This window comes from Anarhichas minor, unplaced genomic scaffold (genome assembly GCF_050575085.1).
Source record: "Anarhichas minor isolate MPS153535 unplaced genomic scaffold, ASM5057508v1 ptg000054l, whole genome shotgun sequence".
Classification (NCBI taxonomy): domain Eukaryota; kingdom Metazoa; phylum Chordata; class Actinopteri; order Perciformes; family Anarhichadidae; genus Anarhichas; species Anarhichas minor.
The window spans coordinates 2,724,304-2,742,571 of record NW_027466500.1 but is presented as its reverse complement, the minus strand read 5'-3'; the positions used below and the strand labels follow the sequence as shown (position 1 = coordinate 2,742,571).

Here is an 18,268-nt window from a genome sequence, read left to right as displayed (position 1 = left end):
CCAGTGTTGGTGATCTATATGTCTTCTGTTTTTCAACATGCTGCAGGTGTAGTGAAGTGAGCACGCAATGATCCGACTTCCCTGTAAAGAATTGTGTTTTCTATTGATTGTATAAGATATACGTTATTATACTGTATTGTGCCCACATGTAGGGACTTTATTAAAGTAGTACACTTCATTTTTTAATACATTTTTTACTTACTTAAACCCCTAATGATGCAATTAAATTGGCATGAGCATGAAATAACTAAAGTAACTTAACAACATCTGTTTTTCCCCCTTGGCAGACCAATTCGACCCCTAAATACTGCTCATGTCCATTAGTGGTTTAACGGGTTTATTCACTCAAATGACAGGAAAAACGACAACAATAAAACAAATATATTTCTCTAGTGGTACAGCCATGCACCTCTGAAAACTGTAAATTTGAGTGAACTGAACCATTTAAATACAAAATTATTTGTTATTTGGGGTTGCTTATCTGTTTCAGTTGAGCTTATTTGTTTGCAAGCGACTATATACATACATATACGTATATATATTTTTACAATATATAGTCAATAATCAATAATCCAAATTGTTAATGGTGACAATAGTGATGACAATGACTATTTGTCAATATTTCCTCATAGGATAAATTTCCTATATTTTCCAATCCAGGTCTTTTTCAAAGTTGTTCCAGTAAGAACAACATAGTCCACTCTGAAATACACTACGTATTTTAAAAACAAGAGCTTGAGAGAAATGCTCGTTTCTGGCAAGTCTTTAAGTTTAAATCATCAACTAAAGTGGACCTCCAGCGTCCCCTATCGTTTGTTATGGTTTTAGTTGTTAACCAATCAAAAGCAAATTTGCTGAAAGAGTCTCGAAGCACAGGACAACCTCCCCTCCGCTGATTGGCTATCGCCCTTCTTGCAGCGCACTACTTTTCGGGTCTTGCCAGGGATCGAGGAGGGAGGGGATATTTTAATGGCCGTCAGTAGCACTACATAATGCAAAAAGTCCGGATTATCCACTATATTTAGGCTATACTAGATACGAGTGCGTTTTGGTCGCTTTTCTTTGATAACGAGCATTACTCTTGGGACATATTGCGGTTGGAGTTGTGTTTCTAGTGTTGTTTAAACGGACTTTACCCGCTTGATCTGTGAGCGAGTGGAGATCAGGCCTAGCCGGCTGGCTAACAAACAAGCGGACGTTAAGCTAGTCGTCGGAGTTGGAAGGTAACAGTGTGTGCTGCTATTCTTTTGTACTCGCCACGATTTTTAAACCTCAATCTCTGCATTAAAATGTATGCTTTTAATTACTTAATCATATTCAAAACACAACATTTCCCACCTTTGATGCAGTCAAGTGTGAAGTGTAAACAGGGGACTAACGTTAGCATAGTTTAGCAGTGGTGAAGCTAACGGCTAACTTTATAGTAACTTTACAAGCAGGAGCGGGCCGAGCTAGGGGTAACATACGTAGTTCAATTAACTGTCCTGTCAGTGTGACGCTAGTTCATGTAATTGACTCAAAGTTTTACTAAAGTTCATCCAAGTCGCTCGAGCTCCTTCTCGTATTGCAGACGAGCGGTAATGTTATTTGCAAGCTATGCTGCTCGAGCTAGCGGGCTAATTTAGCCATGCGAACTTGGTGTGCTGTCAACCGACAGTTCATACATAACTTTCGAGCTTACGCCAAGTTAATGAATCCAACCATGCCAGTGTGATGGTGGATGATTGCATGTTTTAAAACGTGGTCCAACGCCGCGTGTCGAGCGTGATATTTAACATTTACTTAACCAGTCAGACACGCATTGATCGAGCTGTCCGCTGCCTGACGTTTGCACCGTTTACTTGACGCTTTTGAGTGATATTTAAAATGTTGAATCATCTCTGCCTTCTGTTTACAGGGAATATGTAACATAAAGCAACCAACATGACATCCAGATTCGGTAAAACATACAACCGCAAGGGAGGGGAGGCTAACTCTAAATTTGACGAAGTCTTCTCTAATAAAAAGCCCACGCTGACCACCAAATGGGGGGAGACCACCTACAAGGCTCAGCTGGGGGCCAAAAGGCCTACTTTAAAACCCGAAGTTTCTGAGCTTTCCAAAAGGCCCAGGCTTGATGACAGCGACAGTGACGAAGACCCATTTGGGTTCGACAGTGATGATGAGTCCAAGACCCCTCACAGCGTGTCCCAGGCGGGAGTCAATGAAGGGGCATTGACTAAGACCACTGCAGTGCAGAGCGGTGGGACAGCCACTGTTGTTACTTCTGCACAGGGCTCTGCAAACTCAACAGCCAAGTTCACAAGTAAGTCATCAATCCATCAACATACCAAACAACACCCTTGATTGTCTTGCCAGTGATTTGTGTACTGACATTTTGTTTTTCATCTCCATTAGTTTATTTAATTGATAGTGTCTGCAAGCAATGTTATCGCAGTGTCAGCTGTTTCATGTAACCATTTCTCATTCTTTCTCTCCATTCACAGCCAAGCAAACGTCTGAAGAGAGTGCTGTTAAAAATAACCAGCCCAGGTACAAAAGTACATCGGATAACCAAAAACCTGCATGCAAGGCCTCCTTGTCAAACACAGTCCCCTCTGGTGAACAGAACTTCTCAGCGCCCCAGAGGCCAATCTCCTCTGCTCCTAACATAGTCACCTCCCTTAAACTGTCCATTGATGCACCAGGCGGTAGCAGAGACTTCCAGACCTCTTCCTCTTATGCTGAATTGCCGTTGGAAAATAAGAAAAGTGCAGAGTTGGAGCCTCCCAAAGAGGCAGTGGACAGCCTTCCCCCTTCTCCATTCACCCTAAGGGCCTCAAACTGCAAGAAATACCTGCGACCCAACCAGTCTAAGAAAGCATCCGTTGAACCTGCTGAAAACAGCAACAAGCCCACTGAAACAGCGAGTGCCCACGATAAACCCAACAGTGCCCTTTCTGCTAGCGCAAGTAGTACCGCTGCCAATGCTAAACCAGCTGCCAATGCTAAACCAGCAGCCAAGCCCACGGGCAGGGGAGGCGGGAGGGTACGGGACTACACGGTTCTGCACCCTTCCTGTCTCTCCGTGTGCAACGTCACCATCCAGGACTCGATTGAGCGGAGCATTGACGAACTAGTCACCCCAGCTACCCCTGCTGACCTCGGAGAAGCAAGCCAGATGAAGAAGAAGTCGGACACGCCCGCATCCAAATCTACCAGGTAAGTAATTTCAATTTCTGTGCAACTCAACAGCCTGCGTTGTGAAGAACATTACTTTAAGAGTTAAAAAATCCTTTAATCAAAGATGCTAATCTAGCAATCTTAATTGTGGGAATGGGTGATGCGGAGTAATATTATCGCCTGCATTTTCTAACACACACACACACACACACACACACGCACACACTTTAACAGTGTGGCTTTGATCATCCTGTCTTCAACTTCCCTGGATCCACCATTTGGACTGAATGTTATAAAATATAATTTGTTCAGGTCTTGAGGAGCAGTATAGGCCTTAATATTGATGTTTGAAAGGAAATGTTATCAAGTATTTCATTATCATACATTCTTGGCAGTGACTGAGTGAAGTTGAAGTGGTATTCAAGTAGTATAAACTCTGCTGCAAGGCTTTTATTCATAAGGCATGTCATGTACATGGAAGTGTTACTCGCTGCCAAAGTTTGTTGTTGCTTTGTGATAGTTTGAAATGAAATGCAGATCTGTGCTGAACCTATTTTCAGATTGGATGAAGCATAGCAGGCTGATCATATTGGTAAACTATAGTGATGAATGATGAATTTATAGTTTTCACGTTGACTGTCGAGGTCGGCTCTTTGGCGTTACTGCCATTAGTGTATGTGTGGTCTGTTATAGTTCTATAATGCATCATGTTTCAGTGGTTTCTAAACAGTCACATTGTGTTGCCTTCACTGAGAATAGTTGTCTGACTTGTTTTGTATTCATTGAGTTGTGCAAAAGTTTGGACTCTACTCCTGTTTTCTTATTATTTATTTAGCTTCAATGGGTGCTTTTTGTTTTGCTTGTCCTGCTCCACGTTCCCCCTCTTTCTCTCCCAGTCTCAGCCAATAAATAACAATGACACAAACAAACAAGAAATGCATCCACTCACTGTATCTTCCCAGGTTCAGACCCACCCAGACAAAGACCAAGAAGACCAAGACTGAGACCAAGCTAGCGTTTTTTGGCTTTGAGGACAAGGAGGACCAGGGGGGCGAGGAGGGTCCAGAAGGGAGCATGGCGGGCATGAGTAACTACAAGATCAAGTACTTTGGCTTCGACGACCTGAGCGAGAGTGACAGCGATGAGGAGAGCTCCCAGGCCAAAGAGAAGAAGGCCAAGAAGGCGGCTGCAGCCTTAGCTGCTCTGAGCTCTGGTGTGGACAGCCCTCACACCAGTGACTCTCAGGACAGCCAGGCCAGCAGCAATACAGGTGAGCGGATCCTTAATGTATAGACACATGGTTATCTAGTTGCTCTTCATTAACGTATGTGCAGTTTGGGTGATATTGTGATCACGGTATTTGTAGCATTGTAAACCATACCAGTCCATTCACACACCGATGCTTGTCTCTCACCATCAACAATCTGGTTTATCCGACAGATACATTTGACTTCGCTGATGACCCCAGTCTTGGCGGTGCTGAGGGGCAGAAAGGACGCTCGGGAAAGTCAGGTGACAAATCCAAGGACACTAGTAGTGGATTCAAAAAGATCTTCAGCGGACCCAAAAAGGTTTGTGAGCATGCTAGAAACATTTGTCTTTCTCTGCCTTACTAAAAAGTAATTTTGTCATCTAACCTGCTTCCTGGCCAGAGTTGATCTCAGCTCTGGCACTGCTTGGCTTTAAACAGGCCTTCCTTTAATGTTATTCATATTTAAATGACATTTACATAACATAATGGCTAGCGTGTCTAAAAATAGACAGAGATAGTGGGAGAAAGGAGAGCGCCAGAGGAAAATTGAGCAAGGGGGCTAGAATGAAGCTAAACGTCAACTAAAATGAGTTTTGTAGTCATTCAATGTTATGGATTTTTATTTTTATTCAGCTATAATGTGTGCTAGAACTACAGTCTCATATGAATGGGTTAAATGTGTGTTCAGTAGCGTTCACCCTACGTGGTCTTCCAGTATGCTGGGGTTTGAATATTACTTCTTGGTCGGGCTCATATTTGTCTGAACTCAGCTCTGATTTGTGGTATTGTGTGTACTGGCCGTATATGCTCTGCTTATCTAGATCATGTTTTGCAGTGGCTTCGGGTTATTTGTGGTCTGTCTTCCTAATTCTGTGTGTTTTACTGTTTCCACATCATCGACAGAACCCCGCACACTGTCTCTGCGATATATAATTGAGTCGCACTCGTGTCATTTTCAGGAAATGTTTTGTGCTGCTTTGGGACTGTTGTGCTCTACATTGAGGCTGCTGTTGTCTCGGTCTATTATCATGATTGCAGGATGCAATATTTGTGTGTGCAGTTGTGCTAAATCACAACAATGACTTGAGCTCTGTCCTGGAATGTTTGATGTTAGTTGTGACGACGGTTATCCATCAGTAAATGAATAAATCAGGTGTTACGCTTTGTCTCTGTTCAGATAACTAACCAGTTCTTAAACCCTTTCTTGGTTCCAGTCCCCTGCTAAAGCTGTGTACAACGCTCGCCACTGGAACCAACCGGAGCCTGAAGAGAAACCGGTGCCTCCACTTTCACGAGCTCAAACCGCTCCGGTAAGATACCGCTCCCCGAGTGGTTTTTGATGTTGAGTTTTGCTTTATTGCGTTTTATTTCAGCACAATTAAGGTGCGTTTAAAGGTCTAATGTATGCATTCATCTTGTGCACAAAGCAGGCAAACAATATTACAGGGTGTGAGCGAATGCTCACAACTAGTATTATTTGTATCCAGAAGTTCCCATTCCCTGCTGTCCACACAGGATATAGTTTATTGGTCTCTTAGAAGTCAACAGTTTTGTTTAATTGCTCAAATTAGTCTTTCTTTTCACACGGTTGAACCTGGGTTTATTTGTATATTCTATGTTGAATCCCCCCCCCCCCATGGAAATAAATGTTTGTTCAGAGACAGGCCATTAGGAGATAGCATTTAAAAGCAGTTTTTAACTCATCTGACATACGTTAACAACACCTCTTAAAGACTTGTGTGTGTTTACCCGACTATTCGGCTGTGGTAAATCACGGGGATATGTCGTTAAACAGATTTTGTTACTTTGGTTTGAGCCCCATTTCTCCGCCTCTTTATCTTCCTCAGGCCGTTTTGTCGAGCAGCAGCAAGGACAGCAACTCTCATAAAGATGACGGCTTGTTCAAAGCCCCTCCACCGCCGCCCAAAGTCATCAAGTCAGAGACCCTCCCCACGCGACTCAACCAGGACATCGTCACTGCGCTCAAATGCAGGAAGGAGCACAAGGAGGTGAGTCCGGAGCACACGGAAGTTTTTAGACGTCTACTGAGGAACGCAACTTAATGCTTATTTGTGTTCAGTTTTTACTCTATTTGTTTGCATGCTCCTATGATTTGAATCTTATTTTCATACTCGGCGAAGCTTCCGTTACCCATTAATGCAGGTTATACATATACATATACAGTGTTTGTTTGATGCCCTTTGTGGATTGGAGGTAGTGCTGAGGACTGTAGTTGTTAATTTAAAATCTCCTCCAGCTTGTCTCGTTTACAGATGGGCCTTCTGGGCCCCAGATCAGGCTGTTAGCCACACACCCCCTGAGGTAAAATGGCTCCAGCTAAGCTGTCACTGCACACTGGTGTTATCTTAAACCCGGGTCCTCCCTCCTGTGCTGTGTGCGCACACACACGCACACACACACACACACACACACACACACACACAGCATGACTGTTGACTCTGGTAAACATACAGAGTCAACTGCTGATCTGGCCCCAACTCCACATGCTGATCTTTTATTGATGATGGTTGCATTAGCACAGTCAGCTATTTCTGGTAATTGAACCGATAAAGAGGATTTTTAACAATGAGAGCAATCCTCTCATAGCGGTGGTGTGTCTGTCCCTGTTTGAGTGGATTGTGATTCTGGGCAGATGTGCGGTTTCCCAATTAGCTGTAATTAACCCCATTCCCCTTTCACCAGCTGTACACGGTGGTGCAGCATGTGAAACACTTCAACGACGTCGTGGAGTTCGGAGAGAATCAGGAGTTCACAGATGATTTTGAGTACCTGGAGACGGGGCTGAAGAGCAGCCAGCCACTCAACACGAGATGCCTTAGGTAAGTGGAATGAAACACTTGGTGCCGCCCTTCTTTTTTTACCAAATACCTCGCTAAGTTGATTGAATGGTACAAGCACCTGTCACCTAACATTTGTTCATGTATCAGACCGGCCTATTTATAAAAGCAATTACACGAACAGCTGCTTCAGTTGATCAAAGCTTGACATTTTATACTTCATTAAATAAAACAAAAAAATGATAGTTATTCTAAGAGAGAGCAACAGGAGGTAGTCGTACAAAGTATATATCTTTTAAATGTCTTGTTTACATGCAACATACCAACAGGCTTTGCACTTGTGATCGTTTTTTTTTTTAAATGGCAGCATGTGTGTCCCTATATTTTGCAATCGTCTCTGCTCTTTTTTCTTTTTCTGTGCATCTCACTGTTATTTTCACCCTCTTTTGGGGTAATGTGCTGAGATAAAGCTCATGTTTTTCTTTAGTCTGGTAAAGCACACAGCCGCCCTGTTGTGAGAATGAAATCCATTCAGGAGAGACAACCTTGACTTCAGAGAACGCTGCATGGAGTCCGGCCTCCTTTAGTGCTGCACTATTTATTTTTTGACACACGCAGCGAGAAGAGGGTGAAAAGTACAAAACAAAACAATGGTTTTGTTTTGGAACTGGGCTATGCCACATTCTGACTCATTCATTTCAGTAATCCTCTGCTCCTCTTCCTCAGTATAATCAGCCTGGCCACACGGTGCGCCATGCCTGGTTTCAGGATGCACCTGCGGGCCAGAGGGAAAGTGGCGCAGGTCTTCAAAATGATCAGTGATTCTCCTCAACACCCGGTCAGTAGAAGTCTCCTCTGTCACCTCTTTCTTCAAGTTCACTTTGTCATCGTCTGTCCTGTGGACGTTGTTGCTTATTTTAACGGGCATAAGTAGCAATAGCAGTGTGTTCATGAGAAGCTTTATAGAAGTGTTAGTTTGTTTTAAGTATCTTGTTCAACACCTCCGCAATACTTGCTAATGAAGTGGATGTTTAGTATCTACATGCCTGCAGTTATTTGAAAGTCATGATTCATTTTTTTAATTATTACATTCATGTCAAAGCACCGAGAGCTTTAGTACAGTTTCAGTTATCCTGAAAGTGTAACATTTTCTCTGTGTGCATTATTTCTCGTGCTAATTCTTCTTGGCTGCACATGTGCATGCACAACTATGTGGAACCCTCCGAGCTAAAGTTCCTCTAACTTGGAGAACGCTGCAGTGACAGTGGAGAGCTGTTCCAGCTCCTCCAGGGCGCTCAAACCGCTGAACACAATGTCTCCCCTCTGCACGCCACTTTGTAAACGTCTTTCTCCCTCGTTCCATCAGAACCTTGCTCTGTGCACGGCTGCGCTGATGTACATCCTGAGTCGGGATCGTCTCAACATGGATCTGGACAGGGCCTGTCTGGAGCTTATGATCAAGCTGCTGGAGATGGACCAGGACTGCTCAGCCGACCAGGAGCAGCTCACCGCTAAGGAGGTGGAAAAGGTCAAGGAGAAGATCCGGAAGCTGTGTGAGACGGTGCACAACAAGCACCTCGACCTGGAAAACATCACGGTGGGTTAAATGCTGAAATAAATAAAAAACGCTTCATCTTTTGGATGTACTTAGTTCAGCTTTATCAACCTTCTCTGGGTTCAATGATTCTTTCTTTAACAAGCAGAACTTCATACATACTTGAATGGCTTCATTGGAAATGGTTTAGTAAAAACCTAATCTGTCAAATTGAGCATAAAATGTCTAATTTGTTTTTAATGCACCGCGCTCTTTTCTATTCTCTTGTTCCTTATGAAACACTAAGCACCCGTTTGTGTGTATTATGTTATATTTAAAGGAATATTTATACCGAAGGTTGCTGTGAATAAATCACAGGTAGTCCCACGAAGATTAGTCTGTTGAACTGCACTGATGTTTTTAGATCCAATAAAAGCGTCTTTTGGTGCCCTTCTTACTGTTCACATTAGCTCCTTCATATTCATTATCTGTAAGCTCAAATTGATAGCGGAGCTAGATCATATTTTATGTGGAGATGCCAATTAAAGAGTCAAATTATAAGGCAGGCATCCATGACAATATTATCGAATAATTATGAAAAATGTGTTCATGTGTGTCAGATTTCTGGTTTGATAAGATGGGCGATAGGTGTCATATTGCAGATTTCACATGTTGTATCTGTTGTAGACGGGCCACCTAGCCATGGAGACATTGCTCTCTCTCACCTCCAAGAGAGCAGGAGATTGGTTCAAAGAAGAGCTGCGACTCCTGGGCGGCTTGGACCATATTGTAGACAAAGGTAGGATGAGTACAACGCAGAGTGGCACTTTGCACGTCTCTATACTAGATGTTCATAGATTTGCTTTCCCAGATCAAGTGTCACAGCTGTTGACTTTGATGTATCTGTGTTTTGTGTTTCCACAGTTAAAGAGTATGTGGAGAACCTGAGCCAAGAGGACGACAAGGAGAACCTGGTGGCGTCTTTGTGGGGGGCTGAGAGGTGTCTGAGAGTACTTGAGAGTGTAAGTACTGCGAGTCGGGTTTCCTCTTTCACCAAAAGATGCACGGGAGTGAAACTCGAGAGTAATTGAGTACTGTGAAGTGGATGGTTACTTTTATTGTTACCTTTTCATGAAAGGCTGTGTTTAAAAATATGTTTCTTATCAACTATCTCTCTGATCAAAGCGAAAGTGTCTCCCGTCATTTTTCTGTTTCTTGATTCATTTTGGAGCCGTTCAGTGTTCTTTCCCCTCTATTGACTTTATTTCTCTTTCATCCTCTGTCAACAGGTGACAGTGCAGAACCCAGAGAACCAGGGTTACTTGATTGCCTACAAAGAGTCACAACTCATCGTGTCCTCTGCCAGGTGAGCACAGCTTGGAGCTATTATTGACTGGACATGAACACATACTGAGGCACTGTCTAGTATAACAACAGTTCATTCAGTTTACCGCTCTACTTTTTGTAACACTATTGTACCCATCATCTTAAACGGAGTCCTCGGGGGTGTTGGAGGTCTTTCTACTTGAGTATCTCTCAATGCAATAATACACAGTAACATAACGGACCAGATAAAGCTTGGATTTATTTTTCTGTATTGTTAAACACAGAATAGCATTCAGTGTTTTGTCATATAAAGGGAATCTGTGTTTTTTTTTATCCTCTTAATCTCTTCCTCCTCATCCTTTCGCTTGGTTTCCTCAAAATGTACGTAATCTCTGCCGTATCTCTTTGTTCCTCAGTTCATCTCATCAATGTGTGTTTTCCTTGCGTTCACCAGAGCTTTGCGGTACTGCGAGGATATGATTCAGCGCTACAGCAGGGCGTTGAACAACAGCTCTCTGTCATTGTCGGGGGCGGCGCTGCCCCACTGCAGCTTCAGCAACGTGGGCAAGGCTGTGGAGGACTGCATGAGGGCCATCATAGGAGTGCTGCTCAACCTTACCCACGACAATGGTATTCTCATCCACCACGTTATACGCTTTGCTTTTCTGTTTCTGTTGCTTTTCTCTGGCATTTTCTGGATGTTAGGAACTGGACATGACTCAGTATGATGTCTTATTGTTTGTCTGAAGTGTTGCATGAACAGTTTTGGGCTATATTCTTGTTAATGTGCTCAAACAGACTTGGACCGTATCACTCAGGCTTCAGGTACTTAGCACGGTATTGACTAGTATGAGCAGAGTTTCTTAGTGTTGCTTTTATCTGCAGAGTGGGGGAGCACGAAGACAGGTGAGCAGGAACAGCTGACCGCAACTGCTCTAAATTGCGTCCTCCGAGTTCCCCGCTACATCCCCCAGGAGCAGCGCTTTGACGTGCGAGTGCTGGTAAGATTGTCTCGAGCAAAACAAAACACCACATAATTGTGAAAAGGGCGTTTCTTCCAACCCGTGTTGGCTCTGTGTAAGTCTGTCCCCGTATGAACGTGTCTCTCATTTGTGCGTTTTGTTGTGTTCACCAGGGTCTGGGTCTACTGATCAACCTTGTGGAGTACAGCTCCAGAAACCGCCACTGTCTGGTGGACATGGAGTACATAGTCGATGACACCTGTCTGGAAGACAGCCTGATGCAGCCTGCTGACCCAACACAGTCCGACACGGCGGCAGCACCGCCGAGCACAGCTGAGACTCAGGGAGAAGCGGCTGTCAGGCCCAAGCCCTCCGGTGCTCTGGCTGCTCTGGTGCAGGTAGGATTGTGCCAGGACTCATTAATACATATTATAGCATTTATCTGTGTGGGGGTTGTTTTTTCTTCATTTTGGCTATAGTTTGTTTTTCTCTCCATGATTTCCTTTAAAGTAAGGATGTGAGCAGAAACCGTTAGTGATGAGCAGTCATGAGGGAAAGTAGTAAAGGCTCAAGTTTCATACATTTGGCAGAACACTAAATAATGAGCAAGTGTAAATCGATGCGCACCAATTTGTGGATTTTAATTTCAAGATAGAAATTTTATTTTATTAATATTCTGCTTTATAGTTGATTCCTTTACCAAACTCCTTGCCTAACTGACTTATTAGCGCAAAGTTTTGTGAAAGCCTGAGAGGAACCTTTGAGAGTAAAGTAAGGATTAACTTTAACTGTCACGGGAGTTTTTGGTACACCAAGTGGCTTTCTGACCTCGCCATGAAGAAATACCGTGGCTATCATGATTAACTGCTATCCCTTTATTCCCTTTTTAAATTATTAAAAATCTGCTGTTACTTGGCTCCAATTAAAAGCAGTTTGTGTTTGGAGTTCACATCTGTTTATTCCTCTCCAAACTGTAGCTCTTCCTGGAGAGGGAGCGCGCTGCCATCCTGGCTGAGGCGAAAACTGACGACCTCATCAGCGAGGCGCCCAAACCGGCACTGGACCAAAGTGGCGAGTGGCAGGAGACGTCTGGGGAGATCCAGTGGGTGGCGGCCGAACCCAACGACAGCCAAACCGAGAAGAAAGAGGAGGAGAAGAAAGAGGAGGAGGATGAAGAGTTGGATCTAAATAAAGGTAGACGTTTGTGTCCGTGTGCATGTGAGACGAGCCGTTTTTAGCATAATCCAGATGCATGTGTTTAATGTTGCAGTGCTGATTACTGTGCTGATTACGACTTCATTATGTTAATTTTTTTCCCTTTTAACTAATTTAGATTGGAGCAATTGGCTTTCTTTCTCTTCCACAAAACTGCATTACAAAGGCTTCAAACTGTAAACACTTACTAGAGCTGAAGCGGTTAATCTATTGATGTTGGACTGAAGTTCCACTTTCTCAGCTGGCATTCTTCCACCATTGTCTGATACTGTAAAGACATTGAAAAAAACATTAGTCACAGCACTGGCAGCCATGTTATTTCTCTGCTATTGAGCGGCTCTATAGACAATTGAGCAGACACAAGTGGCGTCACTTCAATTGCAACACCCGAATGTGCTTCTGAACAGCATATCAGTGTCAAAGATGAAACTTGATAATATATAAAGCAGTTATAGTTTAAGGCCGATTAATCAACTAAAATGGAAACTAAACGTAACTCAAATCGGATTAAATAACAAATTGTAATCGCCCTCAGGATTAAAGTGATGTAAGCTCTGAATTGTTCTGTGTGTTATCCCGTGCTGTGGGTGCGCAATAAGAAAAATTAGATTTTCCAAAATCGGAAGAAAAAAAATCCCGGCACCTGCAGTTTAATTCAATCGAGTGTTCGACAAGAACCCAAATTCAAAGAAAACAAACAGTAAAGGCCTTTATAAATCTATAAAACCCAGTGTCTATCGAGAGAGAGCGAGAGCAACAACTGTAACAATGATGAGTATTATAATTATTTCAGGGGCATCAGTGTCTCAGCTGAAGCATGCATGTTTAAAATGTCACCATAACCCAGTACTCAGGTGTCCTCCTACAATGCAGAGGAAAGTATATGTGTGTATCATTGTTCTTTCTCCCGTGTGTTTGCTGCAGCTCTGCAGCATGCAGGCAAGCATATGGAGGACAGCATCGTTGCCTCTTACACCGCTCTGCTGCTGGGCTGCCTGTGCCAGGGAAGCCAGGTGAGAATATCAGACATTTAAGGTTATCTTCCGACTCAAAAGATATTCGTGCCGTTGCTCACCGACCTTTCTGCCCCCCTCAGAAAAATGTGACTACTGTGAGAGAGAATCTACCGAAAGGGGATTTCTCCATCATGACAGAAATGCTGAAGAAGTTCCTGAGTTTCATGAACCTCACTGTGAGTATGGCTGTCGAGACGAGCCTTCTTTCATCAGCGTTGCATGATGACACATGACACAAGACTTAAACATTAGAATTAAATGACAGTGTGACATCAGAGCTTTGTTTTGTAAACGCCAAAACATGCTGATGCGATCCTAGCTCCAGAGAAAATGTATTGAAGTCACAAAAGGCCCTTAAATTGTGCTCATCGAGGGAGAAGCACATGTTTGGTATTTCCTTTTAGTTTCACATAGAACTGCAGTATTTGCTCTCTTTTTCTCTGCACCTCCAATTCGGCGACTTTCTGAGAAAACACTATAATGTAGATGAAAACTAAAGCTTTTATTTCATTAACGCAGAGATTGAGGAATGCATAATGTCTGAAATAGATGTAAAAAACAATCTCCAAAAAGCCTCTGTGATTGTCGCCCATTTAAATGTATCTCAATAGCGTCTTCGGCGGTCTGAAATACAGCCTCCAGTGGCACTTTTAAAAGGCTTTGTGGCAGTAATGTGCCATTACCATACAAAATGTGACCAATACATTGTTGTCATTTAAATATGATTCTTGTGTATCCGAGCAGCACAGCTCAAGTAGTGATATGAAGGATGATTTCGGAATAAGCCGAGCATTAATATTAAACCGAACAGTTACACGGTCCCAGATGTGCGTTTTGTAGCGGCTTTGAAAGTGACTCGTCTTGTCAGAGCTGAAGACCGGAGCCATCTGTTTCATAAATATCGCCTTTTCAAGTGAACAGACGCTCAAAAGAAATCCTCACTGTCGGCGCCTCGAGACCTCACAGGTACAGTGGTACACGTCGCCGCTCTCTCACGCTTGTTTTTTTTTTTGTTTTTCTCCTGTCTCCGCACACAGTGTGCGATGGGCACCACGGGGCAGAAGTCCATCACGCGGGCCATCGACTACCTGGAGCACCTTTAACAGACGGCCAGACGGGGAGCTCACACTCATGCACATTAACGGGATGCCAGGCTATCCCGGAGGGAGGGGAGGGGAGGGGAGGGGGGGGTCGCCGGAGACTCGGCCGCATTCCTTTGACTTCACCAGATCACCCGACGCAGTGAAAAGTTTCACTCCGTCTCTGGAGCACATACTGAACCAAAGCCCTGCTAGCTGACAGACATGCAGTTCCCACTCCATTAACGTCCCATTCAGAGTCGGCTCGAGATTCGTCAGAGGCTAGGAACGTCTAACATGAAGGCGGACTCTTCTTCGGACCTCTTCTTGGGACAGTTCCACAGTAACGGGCCCACTGAAGCGGAGTCTCCTGTCCTGCTGCCTGCTCTCGGTTCCTGCTCGCCTTAGCTGCAGTGTGAACCTCCTGAATCAAAATTTAATGGATCGTTGCATTTTATTCGACACTCATCCGCATCAACGCCACGGGTGAAATCATTGATTAGCATGAAAAACAATCACTTTCATGGCTGTTAGAATGACGTCTCTGTGTGTAAACTCGTGTGGAATGATTTTGAACGCATACATCCATTTAACTAAATGTTTGCGGTTGGCTTGAATGTTTTAAGGGAATTCTTTTTGATTTTTTATCTTCTCATTGTTTCCGTTAATTTTGTAAAGTGCGAGTTAGCAAGTCGCCTGAGCGTTATGTTTTTAGATTTGTTTTTTTCCTTTTAAGGCATTTTTGTTCTCCCTCACCCAGATTATGAATCAGGACCGCGCGTCATGCTGGATTTGATAGGATGTCCGTTAGTGACCGATGAGGACACCTGGAGATTATTGTGAACTTCAGATTTCCTTCCACCAACTATCAACTTCCTCACATTTTACTTTAGCTTTATTTAAATTCCAATCAATTCAAGAGTATGTAAGTACAGTATGCATTGAAACTTGCAGATATAACAAATGTGATCGAAAAAATTGATTGTTGTGCTTCCTTTTGAATTTATAACGAAGTTAATTTTTTTTAGAAATGTATTTAATTTAATGTCTTCTGCTTTTGTAAATGCAAAGTCTTTACCGAGTGAGACGCCATGTTTTATTAAGATATATCCCAGGTGTCACAGCTCAGTGTAACAGACTTGGCTGAATTATGGTTTGAAAGCGCAAAATTTCATCAAAACTTTCCGCATTTAATAGAAAAGGTCATTTTTCTTGTCATGTTAACCGATGTGGAGTATTTCCTCACGGCTTCTAGTTTCTGTACGTCCAGCCACCTTTGTGTTACTCTCATTGCATCATGGTGTGTCTGCGTTGGAAAACGTTCATAAGCTCCCATTTATTTATTCTTTTGGTGTCATTTTACCTGTAATGATGCACATGAACCTTCAATACGCCTCTGTAATGTGCTGCTCACGTGTACGATCACTGATTTCTGTACACGCAGATTTAGTTCTGGTGTGTAGGGCTGGGTGAGCACGGTCGCAACCGTGTTTACTGTTAATTACTTTGCAAAGTTCTGGTCTGAATGAAATTTTAGACTGTAAATACTCCTGTACATAGCGGTTAATGGACATTTAAAAACAAAAACAAAATGCTTAGACTACTTTTTTCCCTGAAGCTGATATTTTTTATTTTATATGATATTTCTGAGTTGTCATTTGGAAAAACAAAAATCGACAGGAAGAGGATAAAAAAAAAAGTTTGTACCCGTTTCAAGGACATTGTCTTTGGTCACATGTAAATAGTTGTATCTCCAAAAAGAAAAGAAAAAAGTTGCTACTTTCAGTACACCCCCCTCTGTTTTCTTCCTTGAGTTGTTTAAACAGGAATGGTTCTTTTTGCCGTTTGGTTGAATGTTTTGAAGCATTTAGTGCTGCAGGAGGAAACCACTCGGACAGGAGTGATGTTTAGTTTCCTTTTGGCATTCATGCATGTGGCAGCCGCCGAATGCTTAACTTTGTATTCTAGCTTGCCTCTGCCTGTAACCCTTCAAGGCTTTAAGTGAAAGTTTGTGTGGTGAGGGATCTCTCTCTCTCTCTCTGTGTGTGTGTGTGTGTGTGTGTGTGTGTGTGTGTGTGTGTGTGTGTGTGTGTGTGTGTGTGTGTGTGTGTGTGTGTGTGTGTGTGTGTGTGTGTGTGTGTGTGTGTGTGTGTGTGTGTGTGTGTGTGTGTGTGTGTGTGTGTGTGTGTGTGTGTGTGTGTGTGTGTGTGTGTGTGTGTGAGAAACCCCCGTTTCTTTCTCATCCCTGACAAACTGGCAGGGGATGCAGTGAGAGTCCGAAGCGTGGTCGGTATACTTAACAGCACTCAGCGGTGACAGTTCGTGGACACGGCCCCTCAGCTTGACTGACTGCTGCATAATGGAAACAAAAGATTCATGTTGCAGTCGCTACACGAGAGTCAAACTTACAAATAGCTCGGGGGAGCCTGGGGAATGCAGGGAAATACTATCTGGCAACACGGATTCCAACGCCGGCGACAGTTGTGTCAACTGTGATCCAACAAGCGGGGACAAATGCAGCCTCTGAAACGTCAGGAAGTTTCGGGTAACACGTTTGGTAAACAGTGCGCAAATAACATGCAATTATGTCTCGTTTCACCACATGCAAATATATGATTAGACGGAGGTGGCGTTCCAAAGAGCGTTTATGTAGATAATAGGAACCTCTGCCTTTATACATTATACATGGTGGCTCGTCAGTTGTAGGAAGCCAAAGGTGGAGAGTGTTCCCTCTCATGATCAGTGGCAAGGAGGTGGATGAGGGGTACACAGGAGGAGGAGGAGGAAAGCAGTGCTTCCTGTAGGTTTACAAGATTGATGAGATGTCCTCCACTGAGAGAGAATGCGAGGGCGGGAAGAACGAGGGACAAAAGGATGCAGAACACGGGATTAACTGTTTTCCACCTGCCAATCAAAAGCCTCTCTGTGAAGCTGCACAGCCTGAGGGGGAGAACAACATGAATGTTGCAGGTTCCCCACGACATTCATCCTTTCATCCCCCCCCCTTCCGTCTCTGGACGCATTTTTACCAAGCTCCACTTATTTCTCTTTTCAGCCCTGCCTCTCTCCTGTGAACGTGCTGTTTCAGAAACTGTTGTTTTCTTGGCCACTGTCGAGTGCGAGATTTGCTTCCGCCAAAATGATCTTTTTAACTCCACGCGACTCGTTTTTGGTGTTCTACCTCACGGTGGAATGGATGATCAGTCTACATGTTTAAGTACTGCGGTGTTGGTCTTTTCATCTTTCCTGCGGTTTCGTCTGAAGGCGAAACGATGCGAGGCCTCGATGCCACTAGGTGGTGTGAGTGCTCTGACCGCAGTGCCTGAACAGCTGAAGTGAAATGAACACGCATCTACATATATTTGCCGTGCTAGCAAACACACACACGCATCTTCTCATCAGTGGTGTTGCCTACTGATTCCCACTCAAGCTGTAAGAGCTCTGCTGTCTTTGGTGAGATAAACCGCCCTCGCCTCGCTGAAGCAGGCACACACACACACACACACTCCTGCACGAGCAACAGGATGGTGAAACATTTATGAAGAGGCTAGTTGCTTTGCTGGTCAACAACAATCTTCTTCAGCAAATTAAAACCAAGCTGTCTCATGTCGGGAACATGTCGCCGCCTGTGTACCGACACATCAGACGGACTGGAGACGTGGAGAAGCCTTCAAATCTTGAATTCTGCAGAGCTGTGAGTGCTTTTGATGATAGTTATGTGGGTTAAGATTAAAAAAAATAATAATAATAATTCAATCTGGCTTTTAACTTTCAGAGAAGGTTTTTTCATATCGCCACATATTTAACACATTTAATTCTTCAAGGATCCTCTTTTAGATGATCAACTGGAGCATTTAGGCATAGAGGAATCAGGCTTTTAAAACAGCACTGGAAGAAGTACTAAGAGCTGTTACGCATGTAAAA

The 18,268-nt window shown here is 43.5% G+C and overlaps 1 protein-coding gene across 1 annotated transcript; it reads left to right on the top strand.

The window, feature by feature from the left end:
- Positions 1-946: 946 nt before the first annotated feature.
- wapla (WAPL cohesin release factor a) lies at positions 947-16,132 on the top strand. Its single transcript, XM_076075957.1, has 20 exons — positions 947-1,223; positions 1,898-2,305; positions 2,487-3,201; positions 4,125-4,432; positions 4,603-4,733; positions 5,629-5,724; positions 6,262-6,423; positions 7,118-7,254; positions 7,939-8,050; positions 8,579-8,809; positions 9,434-9,545; positions 9,671-9,768; positions 10,036-10,112; positions 10,527-10,702; positions 10,958-11,073; positions 11,208-11,432; positions 12,012-12,228; positions 13,174-13,262; positions 13,346-13,441; positions 14,303-16,132. Exons 2-20 carry the CDS (start codon positions 1,924-1,926, stop codon positions 14,366-14,368), a joined length of 3,546 nt encoding a protein of 1,181 aa, XP_075932072.1. The 5' UTR covers positions 947-1,223; positions 1,898-1,923; the 3' UTR covers positions 14,369-16,132.
- Positions 16,133-18,268: the final 2,136 nt, after the last annotated feature.

Coding starts and splice junctions, on each gene's coding strand:
- wapla (XM_076075957.1), top strand. CDS start 1,924: ATGACATCCAGATTCGGTAAAACATACAACCGCAAGGGAGGGGAGGCT. Junction 4,734..5,628: donor TCTTCAGCGGACCCAAAAAG/GTTTGTGAGCAT, acceptor TCTTGGTTCCAG/TCCCCTGCTAAAGCTGTGTA. Junction 13,442..14,302: donor TGAGTTTCATGAACCTCACT/GTGAGTATGGCT, acceptor CTCCGCACACAG/TGTGCGATGGGCACCACGGG.